This window comes from Pelodiscus sinensis, chromosome 21, assembly GCF_052426305.1.
Source record: "Pelodiscus sinensis isolate ZL-2025 chromosome 21, ASM5242630v1, whole genome shotgun sequence".
NCBI lineage: Eukaryota > Metazoa > Chordata > Testudines > Trionychidae > Pelodiscus > Pelodiscus sinensis.
Window position 1 is genome coordinate 27,902,091 of NC_143072.1, and position 18,038 is coordinate 27,920,128.

Here is an 18,038-nt window from a genome sequence, read left to right on the forward strand (position 1 = left end):
GGGGTGGAGCTGGGACTCTGCTTGGGGTGGTAGAAAAGAGAAATCAGGAAGCCAGTCTCTAGTGGGGCCAAGGGAAGAGAATTCAAGGAGTCTGCCACTTGTATAGTGAGGAAGAGAGAGGAAAAACTTTGGGAAGCTGGCCCTTGGCCTCCTGCTAATACCTGGTGTCCTCTCCCCAGAAATCGCTCCTCTCCGGACTAGCACTTCAGCGCAATTGATCTAATTCAATGTGATGCAGTAAGGACGACAGCTAAGCCCCTTCCCACCCAAATGGTCTAGTACAAGGCCCTGTGGGGAGCATGACCCAGCCCTGGCTCATGCACTGTCGAAGAACCAGGAGTCACCCACATTGAGAGAACACACCCCACACCTCTCTGAAGCACCTCAGCATGAGGCAAGAACACGAGGGTCCATGGCGGTCAGGGACTTAGCCGAATTACCCCTCTCAGTGATTTTGGGTAGAGATGGTGCAGGCTGTGAGTGAACATCTCACAAGGATTAAAAGCATCAGTCCTGAGGTAACAATTTCTGGGGCGCTCATGCAAGTGGTGAGTGTAGTCCAGCACGTTTCCCAGTGCACACATGCTGGGTGACCTCTCACCTTTCAAAGAGCTGTGCTCCAAGAGCACAGTGGGAGGAGACAATGAACAGAGCCTGCTGCATCAAAGGGCTGGTGCTTTGAGTCCGGACTGTACTATTTAAACAGGAAATAGAAGCCAGGTTTGCCTCAAGTTACTTTCCAGATCTCAGCTCCCCAATCAACAGGGCCACTCTTTGCCTGGGCTCCCCATAAGGCAGTCAACCAGGGAGCCTCGCACTTCTGCCACGCAGATATTATTGTTCTCGTCAGGCTCTTGTAAAAACCATTGTAGCCCTGCACAAACAGGAAAAAGTGAGAACAGCTTGAAGCCTAAGCGAGATGCCAGGACATTCTCAGTGGACAAGTCTCTCCAAGTCTTATGGAAATACCACCAGAAATCTGGGAAGATTTTGCTTATGGCCCTCTAAATTCTCAGCCTCTCCCTCTTCTGCAGTCAGCAGCACAGCCTCCTCCATTAACTCACATCTTCCGACATGGCTCTGTGAGCTGCTCTCCTCCTGCCATCCCATAGCTCAGCCGATATTTGCTTTCCCATCTGTCCAAAACACCACGATTGAACAATTCTCTTTAGTGGCTTTGGAATTTCAGGCCTCCCCTTTAATAATTTCTTAGCCTGTGGGAACTGTGCAGGCAGTGCAGAAACATGCTAGCATGAGAAATGTGACTGAAGCAACGAGTTCCTGTTAGCCTGACAAATTGTCCGAAAAGAGAGGTTTCCTACTGCCAAGTACATGCCATTTCAACATTGGTCTCTTGCTTATTTCTCATCATATGTAGAGGAAAAGAGCTACAGGAAATGCTGCAGATGAGAACAGCAGCTCCCTTCACACACAACGACTTCACAAGGCAAGAGAGTACTTCTCTGTGGTATAGCAGTATGTGCAATGCCATGTCACTAGCTAACACAATGCCAAGCACGCCAGAAACTGGAAATGCTCCCAGAGCGAGCAGAGCAATCCCAGTCTGAGCGTGGACTGGATGGTGGGATTGATACATAGGCAAGAGTGGCCGAGTCAAGCTGGCGGGGGAGAGTGAAGCAGTGATCTAGGACAGAGGAGTATTCTACAAGGCCAACAGATTTAATTCTGCTTCATTATGAAATCTCATCCCCACACACAGAATCCCAAGCTCAGAACAGACTTTAGACTGAAATTAAACAGACTAGGAAACCAGCCATTCCCTTGGTGTCCCAGGCAACTGTCACCCAAGTGACCCAGCACCCAAGAGGAACAAGCACATGGAGAAGAAACAGCAAACAGAACCCAGCGAAAACGGATGTGAAACACAGAGCAGCTGACTGGGAAAGCGACCTTGCTCTCTGCTGAGGGCAGCTGCCCTATGGTGAAAGCAGCATGCAGGCCAGGCAACCTACAGGACTCTTCAATGCTTCTGGACAGCCAGCTAGCCAGAGTCACAGGAAGTGCCTCCTCCCACCTTTGATTATGGTTATGGTTGCAGGGATGCATCTGGTGTCTAGACACCATTGGTGATGGGTGGATTAGACAAGCAGTGGCTTGAAGAGAATAGGAAGATGAAAATGGTCAAAGACGTCCTGGCAAACAGAAACAAATTGTATCTAGCCATAGAGGGAGACAAGCACGGTCTGGAAGCTCCATGAGCCAGAAGAGTCCAGACAGGGATTCCAGAGGAGGTGCAGGGACAACCCATCTGATCTCAATTGCCATGCAAAGAAAGGGTTGGCACGGCATTTTCAAGAGCACTATTTCCAGCTTCATACGAGCATTTCCCCGCTCACCTAACAGCAAGCAGATTTTCCAATCAAGCACAGTACAGGCGTCTAGAAGGGCCCTACTTCTCTCCAAGGGTCGGTGACAGTAATGGCATCACACAGGGAGGTATCGCCTACAGATCTGACACTCAGCAATGTTCATGCTCTGTCAGCTACGTTCGCCACCTCACACAAGCTGTCACACGCCCTTCCCACTTTCACCACCAGCACTCACACCCACCAGTCATTTAGAGAGTGAACAGCAAAATCAAAGACATTATGCGCAATGAGCTATGCTAATGCAGCATTAAGGCTAACACATTAATCACCAAGAATGAAGACCCTGTGCAGGTATCTCCAATGCGTTCATTACCTTAGTATCGTGATGCTCAACAGACAGGTGAAAACCACGCTACATTGAGTTGCAAGAAGGCATCTGCTCTCTTCATACCTTTATTCAGCTGCTAGTGGAATTCTATTGTTTGTTTGCAGAAATGAAGCTGAACTGTTCTTCAGTTGCTACTGCTGAGGAAGAAGGCTTGTGCGAAGAGCTAGGGCTTGCAGAGCTTTCAACTCTAGTTCCAATGGTCCACCTGCAGCTGCAGCTTTGTCCCACTGCATTTATGTGGTACTGCAAAAGGGTCTTTCATTACAAGGGCCCACAACACTGGGCAAGAAATAACCCCTCCACCGTGCAGGGGACAGAAAAGTCTTGTGGCTAGAGCACAGGTCAGGGAAGCAGGAGACCTGGACTCTAGGCTTAGCTTTGCCACAGGCTCTCCATGAGGCCTATAACCTGTTTGTAGCTATATGGTACTATCCTACTTCAGAAAGGATGCTGAATTCATCCCTGGTTGTAAAACATGCAAAGCTCTGCAGAAGGGCAAAGGGTTATTTAATTCTTATTACAAAGCCACTCTCCTCTAACCTCAGTGGCACCCATGAAGCATGTTGCATGACAATGTGAGGAACAGTCTACTTCAACACATAACCAGAAGGCAAGGTCACTGTGGGAACCTTCACTCTGCACTTCCTGGAGGGCGATTAAAATCTTGAACTCTGAGTAACACGAACCCTTTCTCAAGGAATTGAAAGAGCTTGGACGGCTTGCTCCATTGGCTTGCAGTATGCTCACCAAACTGCACCCACCAAGTGTCCCGTTTCAAACCCAGAGACACATGCAAGGAAAAGGCAGCCAGGAGCGTCCAGGAAGCAGGGACCCAGCTCTTTGGCTCCCTTTGCACTACCCAGCTATAAAATCCAGGGAGCTACTCACTGATTCAGCGTGAGAAGGAAGGTGCACATGGCAATCCAGCCATCTGGGCCAATGCACCAGCTCGGCACAGCCTAGAGCAGAGTTACCCAAATGGTGTTCCATTCCGTGGAACCCCGGGGTTCTGAAGTGAAAATAAAAGGTTCTGCGAGAAAAATCTATTCCAATAACATTTTATGATTAAAAAATAATAATTAATATTTAAGCATTTATGAATTTTAGTGAACACAATGTTCATTTGTGTTTGCCACAATAAGTGTCCCTGTGTAATGCCAGCTTAGCCAGAGAGTGGGGACGATGATGTCACTACTCAGCGCTGCGCACAGTCCGTCAGTGGTGCGATCGCCTGTTATAGACCACCGCAAAACCTCGCACTCACTCTCAGGGAGCGTGGATCACGTGGGTGACTGAATACGAATATACTAGCGCCGCGTCAGACAAAGTCAAAGCTTCAGCTGTCAAACCAGTTGACCATATATTAGACTGTTATTAGAGGTCCTGCAAAATTCTTTCGAGTTTAAAAGGGTTCCGTGGCCAAATAAAATTGGGACACACTGGCCTAGAGTGTCAAGGCACTTTTACAGGCCCCACATTTCCAAGAGACCTCAGTGTAGCTGGAGAAAGAGAGACAAGGAGAGTGCAACCCCCAAAGACTGCATGCCCCTCAAACTAGACGGCTCCTGCCCTCTGGGATACAGCCCAAGGCAAAAGGATGCCCTGAGCATGCAGGCCTCCATGCCAACAGAGAGAAGGCTCGAGCCAGGGTACCTCAGTTTGCTGAGTGCTGCTGCCCCCGGCAGATGTGAGAAGAAGCCACCGCAAACCTCTACCAAGCCTTGCATACAGTGCTATAGGCAAATTGCAAGAATGCACTTCAATCTTCATGGTGGTGATAATCCATCTAGGAATTTGTCCTCCTTCAACATCTCACCATCTCCACCAAAGGGCTTTACTAACCCACTGGTCAGCCCACTCGAAGGCTGGTGTCATTGCCTCTCTCCCAGAAAGGGAAAAGAAGGCACAGAGGGGGAAGTGACTGGCCCAAGGCACAGAGGGAGGAGTGCAAAGCTGAGCAGACTTGCCTGCTCACAAACAACATACAGACAGCACATCAGTGTTAGTGTACACTTCCAGGAGACGATGGCCTCTGTCCACAGAACAAATACTCAGTATATGGTCTCTGCTGAGCATGATGCAGACAGCAGGATACCTCGGAACAGACTCAGGATAACCATTTTCAGTCACCATTGCCTTGGGCTGAATCCAAAGTAGCATCGAGAGAAGGAAAGCTCAAGAATCCAAATCTCTCCTCATTTCCTTGAACCACACGTAATACAACAGCTATTTTACAGTATTACACTCAGTTCTGGAGTGACAGGGCTCTGCCTGCTCCCTATCCTGCTCTTGTCCAGAAATTCAATACCACTTCTCCACAGATGGGGAGCATGTAGTGAGGTAGGCATCTCATGTACACATAGTCCCAAGCACCTCAGAGTCAGCAGACTGCTTAGCTCCGACCTTGCCTAGTGCTAAAGGTGGTACAGAAGGCAACAAAGGAGGCAACAAAACAGTTTTAATTCATCTTTAAAAGAGCATCCAAAATCCTGGTGCATCTTCCCTGGGACAGCAGTTGCCTCCCCGCCCCTCCAGTGAACTTATGCTCCTGCTTGTTGTGATCAAGGGCTGAGGTTCTCTTAGGTCAGCATTGCCTCACTCACTCTGGTGCTTGGCACAACCTCCTAAGGAGGAGAAACAGCACCACACAGTGGCAAGCCAGAGCACTCCTCAACCCTCCCTAGCAGAAAGAGCAGGACAGAGAAAACACAAATGAGACACGGTGCAGAAGATGATGGAGGAAAGAAAGAAGGAACAAAGACAGAAGAGCTTCACGCACTGATCCTAGTGTAAGATGTTCTTGCCTTCTCAGCTGTCCTCACTTTGACTTCTGTATCACTGGCAGCAACACCAGGGATGGGAAAAGCCATTTCTAGAACTTGAGTTTCAAGCCCATGCATTAATCCAAGTCTAATAAGAAAAACAGGCCCCCAGACTGACACTGGCAGCAAGCTGTGTTTCAGAAGGGCTGTAGCAATAGCACAGAATGAGGCTTCAGTATGCAGCTGAAGACGACAAACCAGTTCTAACAGTGAAACAATCTTTGTGCGGCTCTTGGCTCTGCTCCATGTGAAGAACCTTTTCTTCCATCCCTGATCAGGTATCTCCCCAGCAGCCATCTCCAGAAAGGCTGCCCAGAACTCTTACACAAGGTCTCTTGCATGCCAGATATGCCAAAAAAGTTAGCATTCCCCAAGAAAGGCAGAGCTCCACACAGGTGTCCTAATCCTGGGTTATTCATCTTACCCATTCATGCACCATATGACTAACCAAGCTCACACAGACTCAGGCTTGCTAGGGACACAGATGGGACCTGAGAGATGCGCCTTTGGTTTATTCTGTCTCTTTCAGAAGGAAAGGGAAAAAATCTGGCTTCCAGCAGAATAAATCCCACACATGCTACGCCTACAATAAAAGTTAAATCCCTGGCTTTCTTCCTCCCTGAGCACAACTCCAACCAGGTGGCTCTAGGGAAAACGTTCCAAAGGCTGGGAGATTACCAGCCATCACCAGCTGCCAACCTCAGCGTTTTGCCACCTCTTCCATCCGTCTCTACAATTCCAGGAACAGCAACATGACTACATGTTTCCAAAGAATCAGTGATAACAACATGCCTTAAACACACACAGTACAAGTCACCAACTCCATAGCCTGACCCCGTCACTGCTCGCAGAGGAGAAGCCAAAACACTGGAATATTTAGCAAGAAAGCAAAACAGATGCAGTGTCATTCAATTGCATTCCAAACACTACACCCAAGTCAACAGTGGTGTTCCACAGAACTCACATCACTGGGGCTGAGGTTCCCAAGACCGTTGTCCTGCTCTGAATCCCTGCCAGACTCATGGCCCTGGGAGCAGCGGGGGTGGGATGGATGAATCCAGATCTCCAGCCGAGTGGCATCGTCTCCAACTTGTCGGAATGTGGATTTCTTGCCCTTTCCCCATCGGCTGGGGCTGAGTTCCAGCACCTGGTGCTGCTTCTGTTCCACCTGCTCAGCCTAGGCAGACAAAACGCACAGATTCAGAAACCTCTGGGATCATGGCTTGGGAAAAGTAGTTCTCAGTTCATTTCCAGGGTAAAGGATCTGTCAGAAGCCAACTGATCACCCAGCTTGCAAACCACAGCAGCTCGCTGCTCTATTGTTTGGCGGCTGGTGTTTTGCCACCTCAGCACTGGTGAAAGGTGCTAGATTGAACACCCTGGAGTTTGAAAGACGTTATCTAGCCACAAGACACAGCATAGCCCTGTGCTGCCTCTAGGGAGAGGAGAGGTGCTCAGGCTCCATGGCCCGTCTGAACAGAACCCCTTTTTGATAACCCCCAATGAGCATGCCAAGTAGGGTGATGGTGACTGTCACAAGGTGGATACCTGTTCCACTAGGGACTGGAGCAATCTTCAGCCACAGCCTCCTAAGATGCCCTTTAACCAGGGACCAGAGGTGAAAAAGCGCCAGCGCTTATCAGTGATCTCTTGAATCACTTGCTGCTCTTTGGAGAAAAACAGGAAAAGAGGCTTTGCTTTGGCAGCTGAGTCTTCTTTGCACCCTCAGAAGTGACTCTCTCAGAACTATGCAAGAGCCAAATCCAGGCCCAATAGCCATTTGCCAACCCCCCTGCCACTATACCAGTATGCCGCAGTGTGAGAGCAATACAGCCCTAGCACCTGCAGGGTCAGCCAGCCCAACTCCAGGGCATGGCAAAAGGAAAGCACCATCAAGCATGGAGCAGCAGCACCTGCAGCATCAGGCAGCCCTGTGCCAGGACCCACCTTGCGTTTTGTCTCTTCAAACAGGCTCATGAGGCTCTCCTTGGCTGTGAGGATGGGGTTGCTGGCAGCCAGGCTGCGCATGTAGTAGTACACAGCATCCAGCTTCCTCCTCTGCAGAAACACAACCAGATGAACATTCCACCTCACTCTGGAGCATGTGGTATGAGCCCAGTCCCAGCCACCCATCACACCTGGCATACCCAGAGCAGTCGTGTCCTGCTTCCAAGACATGCCCCAGACACCATGGGGCCTCGAAGGGCACATTTACCTGCAGCCCAGCTCCACGTCCAAGCCTCTGTGCACCTTGGAGAGTACAGGTTACTCAGCAGGCCAAAGGCCTCAAGCCCAGTGAACCAGGGACTGAAATGAGCCCGTTTAATTGGTGACCATAGAGATTGAAAGCCCCAATCTCACTCTGTTCCTCGCGCTACAAATCTGTCTAGGACAGGGGTGGGCAATAATGTTGACAGGAGGGCCGCTTATGCATTCTGGTACGTGGCCATGCTGTGCCCAGAAGGGGTGGGGCTGGACTAGCCTCCCCCCAGAGTTGCAAAGGGCTCGTGGCTCCTGGTCCTGCTGCTACTGCGTTGCCTGGCAGACGCCCAGGAGTGCTGCGGCTATTTAAAGGGATTGTGGCTCTGGAACCTGCTGGGTTAGCACCGCAACTGGGAACCACGAGCCATTTAAACAGCCTGGAAATTCGGTGGCACAGGCAGCAGGGTATGAAGTGACCAGATGTCGTCTGTGGGCCAAATCCAAGTGTTAGGCGGGCCAGATCCGGTCATTGGGCTGCATCTTGCCCAGCCCTGGTCTATGGGATGTGCTCCCCCATCCATTACCACTGTATCTAAGCACCTCGCAGTCCTCGTCTACTCATTTTACAATCTAAGGGCCAGAGATAGCAAAGGACCTGCCCAAGGCCCCACAGGAACTCTGGAGCAGAGCTGAGAACTGAACCCAAGACTCCAAGTCCCAGGCTAATGCTCTAACCTCTGGACTGTTGCTCCTGTCAGCGTCACCGTGCCATCTGTGCAGTCATTACTAAGGGGTGCCCCGCAGGCTCTGTACCCAGCAAGACCCACTTAGAACTGAGGGTTTCTCCTGAACGCTGAGTCACACAGACATCACCAGCATAGCAGGAAGCTCCGAGGCAGCGCACTCTGCTCCGGGAGTCAGGGTGGACAGCAGCAGTTGTCAGTGAAACACCTCTGAGCCCTGCTCTGTGGGACAGAGGAAGCAGTTTTCAGCTATTCTGCTCTAAGGTGTCTCTTTCAGAGATCACACGTTTCGGCAGATGTTTGATTGCTGATTGCTCTGTTCTGGCCTGACGCTGTCTGCCATCAAATACACCCTTTCCAAAAGGATTAACAAGGCGGACAGCAGAACTCTCTCACTGGCAACCCTATCCCAACCACAGCCTGAAAACCTGCATGCTAACATCCCAATGAACATGCTGCCCACAGCCAGCTGGTTCATGACAGGACTATTCAGAATGTGAGCTCACTAGGATAGGGACTGTGTCCTCGGGAGTAGAATCAAGCAAGATGAAGGCTAACCAGCCATATTTACACACTAGACCAGGCCTGAGCAAAATATGGCCTGCAGTCTGGATTTGGCCCACCAAGCCTCCAGATCCAGCCCATGGACACTGTGGGGAGCCCCAGGAAGGCTGCCCGCTTGCCTCGCCCCACCCTCACGCCGCTCAGAAACACGGCTGCAGGGCAGCTTTTCTTTAAAAACTGAGAGTCCAGAGGTGAGCAGGGGGAAAGCTTTAGGAGCTGCTCCTGCCCCCAGCACAATCTCATTGTCCGGTTTCTGGACAGACAGGCACGAATCTCAAGGGGTTCCACAGCACATGGCTGCAGCCTGTGTGGAGGAGGGACAGGCAGCAGTGTTCTCTCTAAGCCAGTGGTTGGTGACTTGGAGCCCTTGACAGGTGATCCTGGGAGGTTATCAAGGGCCAGCACTTCAGCTGCTCCTCTCAGTACTGCCGTGCTGCTCCTGCCCTTTGCCTTGGAGTTGTCCTCCACACCGGGAGCCTCCTGCTTGCTGTGCAGGGCACCGGAAGAAGGCAGGGCCGCTGATGTCAGGGTGCCCCTCCTCCCACCCTGTACCCCATCTCCACAGAGCAAATGTGGGGCAGGAAGAGAGAGTTTGCTGGCTGCTTTTGGGAGTAGTACAGGGACAGAGCAGGGGTGAGCCTGCCTTAGCCCCACTGCACCACCACCCAGAAGCCACCTGTGGTAAGCTGGAACACACATTCCGAACCCCAGCCCCAGTCCAGAACCCCTCCCTGCACCCCAAATCCCAAGCTAGCCCTGAGTCCCCCTGCACGCAAACTCCCTCCCAGAGCTTGCACCCGCTCCTGCACCTCAACTCCCTGCCCCAGGCTCAGACTCCCCATTAATACCATGGAAGAGTGCGGCCCTCAACCACTTTCCAAATTCTTGGAGTGGCCCCTCATCAAAAATTATTGCCAACCCCTGCACTAGGCGCCTGCAGAGAACAGAATGCGGCAGGTGTGGCTAGAAGCAGTACCTCTAGTGAGAATTAGAGACACCAGGTTCAGACTTACACTAGAAACTCTCAAAACACAGCATGCAACTGAGCAGTAACTACCCCAAGCCCAAGAGCTGCAGACAGGCCAAGAACAAGAACTCCTGCTGCCCACATCTGACAGCATGTCCCTTTTACCTATGGTGCCCTCATGTGGTCTCCGCACAGCCCCATTACGCCGTGAAAACCACAGGCAGCTGCTCCCCACACATGGTCACCCCATCCCCCGGAAGGGCATCTTCAATCGCCCAAGAGACCACACCACTTCTAGACCCCCATGCAGAGACAGGATCTTACCGTGTAGATAGCCAGCAGAGCCAACTGATTGTACGGACGGCCATTTTTGGGAGCAATATGCTGAGCCTTCAGATACCAACTGAGTGGGGGAGACAGACACACATAGCAGGTTACTGGCAAGACACTGCAGAGCCCCCGGCCATTATTAACACCACAGAGAATTCTTCCCTTCATTTGGGGCCTCTTTCATCACTGGAAAATCCAAGGAGGGCATGCCTTAAGGGGCTGTCAGCACATCTGCTTTAGCCCTGTTATGCCCCTTGAGACCTGTAGTCTCAGAAAGGGCACACGATGGAGAGGGGCCTGCTGACAAAGTGTCCTGTGACTGCCTGCTGGAGATTAGGAGCAGGGAAGTCTCTTCCAGGGGGATCCAACAGAAGGAGTAGGAGGGAGTCAGAAAAGGCTACCCAGTGGAAACTGGAAAGGACTCTGCTGGCTGGAACCACGTGTGTTCCATTGTTCTGTTCATTTTGTATCCTTCTGTGATGGTAAAGCCACCTTGGAGGAAAGGGCCTGCACTGACCAGTAGTTGCCTCTCTAGCAGCGGGAGTATCTGCTCATCAGTGTACACTACTTTATTCCACATGCCTCTGTCCCAGGGGGAGGGCTGCTCAGACAGGGATGAGCTTCCTGTGTCCCCCCTCACCCTGAGCAGAGCAGTTCCACAAGAGCACCAGGCAAATGGTTTCCAAAGAAGTCAGAAAGCCGTGGTGGCTAAGCTAGCTCCCCTGCTCTGCACATTGCCCCTTACAGACAAGCCCTGCTAAACTCTGCTCCCTTTGCTCCTCACTGAGGGTCTGTCTACACTACCACCCTAGCTCGAACCCCCATGCGCCGTGCGCCCAGAGCGCGGGCGGCCAATTCGGCCATTTTTAAATGTCCGCTAGTTCGGACTCCGTGCCCGTGGCTACACGTGGCTCGAACTAGGTAGTTCGGATTAGGCTCCATGAGGTGTACCGGTAGGAATAGGAAGCCTAATCTGAACTACCTAGTTCGAGCCACGTGTAGCCGCAGGCACGGAGTCCGAACTAGCGGACATTTAAAAATGGCAGCGCCCGGCAAGATGCAAATGAAGACCGGGAAATTCAAATCCCGGGCTTCATTTGCAACTCCGGTTGCCTACATTAACCACCCTAGTTCGAACTAGGGTGGTAGTGTAGACATACCCTGACAGTGCCCCATTATTTGCAGTAGGGATGTTCGATAGTGTGTAACTGACTAGTCGTGTAACCCCGTGAAATCTTATCGGTTACACAACTATTCGATAGTCCCTGGGGGCAGGCCGGCAGCCAGTGCGCTTCCAGCTCCAATTTCGGGGAGCCCCCTGCTACTGCCTCTTTATCAGAGGCAGCAGCGTGAGGTGGCAGGCGGGACGTGGTCTGCGAGGGCAGCCAGTTTAAAAACCAGCGGCAGCAGTGCGTGGTAGCAAGCCTGGGCAGCCGTGGACAGAGGCCTCCCCTGCTGGCCCTCACCCCTCACTGCTGCCTGTATCAGAGGCAGCAGTGCAGGGAGAAGGGGTGGGGAGCTGGTGCTGGGGGAACTGGTTTTTAAGCTGGTTCCTCCCAACACCATCTCCTGCCTGCCCCCCCTTGCTGCCTCTGTAGGAGGCAGTGGCGGGGGGGGGGGGGGGGCAGACGGGTCTGTGGAGCCAACACGCTTGGAGAACCAAAAGCCAGCTCCCCGTGCGTATTTGCTCCAGCCTGCCCCTCTATCAGAGGCAACAGCGCAGGGGTGGGGGTGGCAGGCGGATCCAGTGCTCACGGGGAGCCTGCTTAAAGCCAGCTCCTTACAGGCACTGACTCCCACTTACTTCCCCTTCCTGCCTCTGATCCAGAGGCAGCAAGGGGAGGGGGGGGAAGATCCATGTAATCGATGTGATTAACCAATAAACCAAGGCTTATCGGTTAATTCCAGCCAATGGGAGCAGTGGGGGCAGTACCTGGAAGCTTCAGGGGGCATGGTACTAAGTAAGCAACTTCTTGTCCCCCTCGTGTTCAGACACCTACTCCACCCCTTCACACACACCCCTCCCACAGAGACCACGCATGCCCACCCTGCTCCTGCACCCTCCCTCCTCCATAGATCCCCACCCCCATCTTGCTCCTGCATCTTCCCTCCTGCCCAGACTTGTATTCCCAGCCCAATCCTGCACCCTCCCTCCCATCTAGACTCCCATCCTCAGCTCACTCCTGAACCCATCTGGTCATCAAAGGTGGTTGGCTGGAGATCCATGGAAATGTTTGCATTGAGTAGGGTGGGCCACAGGTCAAAAAGTTTGAGAAGCACTGCTTCAGAGACTAGCACAGCACTGCTTCTATGTTAGCGCTCCCTGACTGAGGGGCAAAACCCATCAGCCAAATAAGCTTGCTTCTTGGGAGACAGATCAGTCTGTCCAACATCCCCTGCATCCTTTAGTTTTGTTGGACAATAATCAAATGGGAAGTGCAGAAGGTCACTTCTCAAATGGGCAACAGGAATAACAGGGTGCATAGAAGTGATGCCCTTGTGGCTAGGTACAGTGAGAGCTCTGCTTAAGGCTGGGGGAGGGTACAGTACCTGCGTGCTTTCCCGTAGTTTGCTGTGTCGTTTGCTTGCTCCCTGTACCTGCAAATGTCCCCTTGGCAAATCATACACCTCTGGGCACTGATCAGTGCGTACTTCACCTTGAAAAGAAACATTCAGTGCATGCTATGGAAACTCCGCACTACTGTTCCACTGTCGGCGTGCAGCGGACAAGGCTCTACACACCTCCAGGAAGACAGGGGTTGCTCTTTAACTGGAGTTCTGGTGAAAGATGCTGCAAGAAACACTTTTTTTTCATAACACATGTTCAGCATGTGGAGCAACACCATGAGTTCCCCTACCCACTCCCATCTCCCATCCCAAAACCATGCCCCAACTGTGGCTTGGAAGAGTTTCAGGGATGCAGGCTCCCTGGCTCATTCAGGCCTTGGGCGCTCTGCTAAGACTGCCCATCAGGGGGAAGCTATGATGTGAACACCCACCCCCTAGGAAATGGAGCTGGACTGAGAACATCCCTTGCTAGGCGACTACACTTGTGCACTACTACCCAAGGTAGACATGCTACTAGGTCGCACAGATGTGGCCCTGCCGCTCTGTCTCTCCCATCACTGACCTGGCCTCTCAGACACAAAAAGGGTGCTCAATATACGAGGCACTGGCTATGGTTCTTTCTAACATTGACTCCCTCTCTCAGCCCTGGTCTGAGTGTTGGGGCACAACAAAATGATCTTTTGCAAAGAAATATGAGAATAATAAACACAAACTGGAGCTGTGTAACTCTGGATTATTAGACTAACTAGAATATACTGTCATGGATATAAACAATCCCCACCTTCTGACGATGCCGGGAGAGAGATTTAGTCAGAGGGGGCTCAGAGCTCTCATAGAATACTAGGACTGGAAGGGACCTCGAGAGGTCAGCGAGTCCAGTCCCCTGCCCTCAGGACAGGACCAAATACTGTCTAGATCAGTGGTCCCCAATCATTTGAGGCTGCCGGGTGCCAGGGGGCATGGCCGTTCGCCTGCCGGGCGCCAGAGGGCGGGGCCACTTACGCGCCCGGGAGCAGGGCACGCATTGAGTGCGGGCGGCCAATTCACCGTGGACCTGGGGCTGGCACCGCCTGTCTCTCCCCCCCCCCCCCCCGCCAAGTGCCGCGCGCCCGGGGCCGGGACACCCCACCCCCGCTCTCCCGCCCAAGCGCTGCGCGCACAGAGCGCGGGCGGCCAATTCACCGCGGACCTGGGGCCGGTGCTTCCCCCATGCGCCGTGCGCCCAGAGCGCGGGCGGCCAATTCGTGGCGCTCCTGGGTCCAGCGCTCACCGTTCGCCATGAGTCATGCACTTGGCAGGCACACACAAATGCCCCCGCGGGCGCCATGGTGCCCGCGGGCACCGTGTTGGGGACCACTGGTCTAGATCATCCCTGACAGACATTTATCTAACCTACTCTTAAATATCTCCAGAGATGGGGATTCCACAACCTCCCCGGGCAATTTATTCCAGTGTTTGACCACCCTGACAGGTAGGAACTTGTTCCTAATGTCCAACCTAAACCTCCCTTCCTGCAGTTTAAGCCCATTGCTTCTTGTTCTATCCTCAGAGGCCAAGATGAACAAGTTTTCTCCCTTCTCCTTATGACACCCTTTTAGATACAGGCAGTCCCCGGGTTACGTACAAGATAGGGACTGTAGGTTTGTTCTTAAGTTGAATTTGTATGTAAGTCGGAACTGGCGTCCAGATTCAGCCGCTGTTGAAACTGACCAGCAGTGGCTGAATCGGACACGCCTGGGGCAGAGCAGCTGGAGTGCTGCTGGGATGGTCTGGTAGCGCCGACCCTTGGCGCGGCGGGACCAACGCGGCAGCACCCCAGCTGCTCTTGGGGACGCCTGGGGCAGAGCAGCTGGGGTGCTGCTGGGTTGGTCCCACAGTGCCGAGGTGCGGCGCTACTGGACCAACACGGCAGCACCCCAGCTGCGCTGCCCCGGGTGTCCCCAAGTCAGCCGCTGCTGAAACTGATCAGCGGCTGATTCCAGGAAGCCCTGGGCAGAGCAGCTGGGGTGCTGCTGGGTTGGTCCAGTAGCGCCGCACCTTGGCACTGTGGGACCAACCCGGCAGCCCCCCAGCTGCTCTACCCCAGGCGTTGGCGAGAAAAGCCTGGTCTGCTGGGGGGGGGGGGTGCACTAGCTGCGCCCCCCCCCAGCAAACCAGGGAGACGCGGAGCGGCTTTTCTCGCCGCGGAGGACGCAGGCGGCAGGACCGCAGCGCATCTCGGCGGTCCCGCCGCCTGCGTCCTCTGCGGCGAGAAAAGCCGCTCCGCGTCTCCCTGGTCTGCTGGGGGGGGGGGGGGGCCGCTAACTCCGCGTCTCCCTGGTCTGCTGGGGGGAAGCGCCCCCCACGCCGCCAGAGCCAGCGACAGTGGGGGAGGCACCCCGCACTAGCTGTGGGCCCCTCCCCTCGGTCGTAACTAGGGGTCCGACTTAAGTTGGACTGACATAACCCGGGGACTGCCTGTAACTGAAAACTGCACCTCAATCTTCTCTTTTCTAAAATAAACAAACCCAATTCTTTCAGCCTTCCTTCATAGGTCATGTTCTCTAGACCTTTAATCATTCTTGTTGCTCTTCTCTGGACCCTCTCCAATTTCTCCACATCTTTCTTGAAATGCGGTGCCCAGAACTGAACACAATACTCCAAATGAGGCCTAACCAGCGCAGAGTAGAGCAGAAGAATGACTTCTCATGTCTTGCTCACAACACACCTGTTAATTCAGCACAGAATCATGTTTGCTTTTTTTGCAACAGCATCACACTGCTGATTCATATTCAGCTTGTGGTCCACTATGACCCCTAGATCCCTTTCTGCCGTACTCCTTCCTAGACAGTCGCTTCCCATTCTGTGTGTGAAACTGATTGTTCCTTCCTAAGTGGAGCACTTTGCATTTGTCTTTGTTAAACTTCATCCTGTTTACCTCAGACCATTTCTCCAATTTGTCCAGATCATTTTGAATTATGACCCTATCCTCCAAAGTAGTCGCAACCCCTCCCAGCTTGGTATCATCTGCAAATTTAATAAGCGTGCTTTCTATGCCAATATCTAAATTGTTGATGAAGATACTGAGCAGAGCCAGTCCCAAAACAGACCCCTGAGGAACCCCACTTGTTATACCTTTCCAGCAGGACTGAGAACCCTTAATAACTACTCTCTGAGTACGGTTATCCAGCCAGTTATGCACCCACCTTAAAGTAGCCCCATCTAAGTTGTATTTGCCTAGTTCATTGATAAGAATATCATGCGAGACCATATCAAATGCCTTACTAAAGTTTAAGTATACCACATCCACTGCTTCTCCCTTATCCACAAGACTCATTATCCTATCGAAGAAAGCTATCAGATTGGTTTGACACGATTTGTTCTTTACAAATCCATCCTGGCTGTTCCCTATCACCTTAACACCTTCCAAGTGTTTGCAGATGATTTCCTTAATTACTTGCTCCATTATCTTCCCTGACACAGAAGTTAAACTAACTGGTCTGTAGTTTCCTGGGTTGGTCTTATTTCCCTCTTCATAGATGGGCACTATATTTGCTCTTTTCCAATCTTCTGGAATCTCTCCTGTCTCCCATTATTTTTCAAAGATGATAGCTAAAGGCTCAGATACCTCCTCTATCAGCTCCTTGAGTATTCTAGGAAGCATTTCATCAGACTTGCAGGCATCTAACTTTTCTCGGTGATTTTTAACTTGTTCTTTTTTTTATTTTATCTTCTAAACCTCCCTCCTTCCCACTAGCATTCACTATGTTAGGCATTCCTTTAGACTTCTCGGTGAAGACCGAAACAAAGAAGTCATTAAGCATCTCTGCCATTTCCAAGTTTCCTGTTACTGTTTCTCCCTCCTCACTGACCAGTGGGCCTATCCTGTCCTTGGTCTTCCTCTTGCTTCTAATGTATTTATAAAAAGCCTTCTTGTTTCCCTTTATTCCTGTAGCTAGTTTGAGCTCATTTTGTGCCTTTGCCTTTCTAATCTTGCCCCTGCGTTCCTGTGTTTGCCTATATTCATCCTTTGTAATTTGTCCTAGTTTCCATTTTTTATAGGACTCCTTTTTATTTTTAGATTAGGCAAGATATCGTGGTTAAGCCAAGGTGGTCTTTTGCCATATTTTCTATCTTTCCTATGCAGCAGAATAGCTTGCTTTTGGGCCCTTAATAATGTCCCTTTGAAAAACTGCCAACTCTCCTCAGTTGTTTTTCCCCTCAGTCTTGATTCCCATGAGACCTTACCTATCAGCTCTCTGAGATTACCATAATCCGCCTTCCTGAAATCAATTGTCTCTATTTTGCTGTTCTCCCTTCTATCCCTTCCTTAGAATTGTGAACTCAATGATTTCATAATCACTTTCACCCAAGCTGCCTTCTACTTTCAAATTCTCAACCAATTCCTCCCTATTTGTTATAATCAAATCTAGAACAGTTTACCCCCGGTAGCTTTTTCAACCTTCTGAAATAAAAAGTTGTCTCCAATGCAGTCCAAGAACTTATTGGATAGTCTGGACCCTGCTGTGTTATTTTCCCAGCATATATCTGGATAGTTGAAGTCCCCCATCACCACCAAATCTTGGGCTTTGGATGATTTTGTTAGTTGTTTAAAAAAAGCCTCATCCACCTCTTCCACCTGGGTAGGTGGCCTGTAGTAGACTCCTAGCATGACACCACCCTTGTTTTTAACCCCTTTTAGCCTAACCCAGAGACTCTCAACACTTCCGTCTCCTATGTCCATCTCCACCTCCATCCAAGTGTGTACATTTTTAATATATAAGGCAACACCGCCTCCCTTTTTTCCCTGTCTATCCTTTCTGAGCAAGCTGTACCCTTCCATCCCAACATTCCAATCATGTGTATTATCCCACCAAGTTTCTGTGATGCCAACAATGCCATAGTTGTATTTATTTATTAGCATTTCCAGTTCTTCCTGCTTATTACCCATCCTTTTTGCATTTGTATACAGGTATCTAAGATACTGATTTGATCTTGCCTTCCAGTTTTACCCTGACCCTCCTTTCTCTCTACCATTATAGCCCATGCTGCCTCCCATTTCCGACCCATCTCCCACGTCTCCATGTTCTCCACTTACCTGTGGCCTTTGCTCACCTGTCCCTGTCGTACCTAGTTTAAAGCCCT

The 18,038-nt window shown here is 51.5% G+C and overlaps 1 protein-coding gene across 6 annotated transcripts in view; it reads right to left on the bottom strand.

Moving 5' to 3' along the window:
* SMG6 (SMG6 nonsense mediated mRNA decay factor) overlaps positions 1-18,038 on the bottom strand; it is a 157,527-nt gene that overhangs the window by 126,711 nt on the left and 12,778 nt on the right. For all 6 annotated transcript variants that reach the window (XM_075904436.2, XM_075904437.2, XM_075904442.2 and 3 more), the window contains exons 5-8: positions 12,897-13,003; positions 10,341-10,419; positions 7,488-7,598; positions 6,505-6,717 (exon numbers count right to left, since the gene is read on the bottom strand). In XM_075904436.2, coding sequence (XP_075760551.2) covers positions 6,505-6,717; positions 7,488-7,598; positions 10,341-10,419; positions 12,897-13,003 — 510 coding nt within the window. The remainder of the gene's footprint in view (positions 1-6,504; positions 6,718-7,487; positions 7,599-10,340; positions 10,420-12,896; positions 13,004-18,038) is intronic.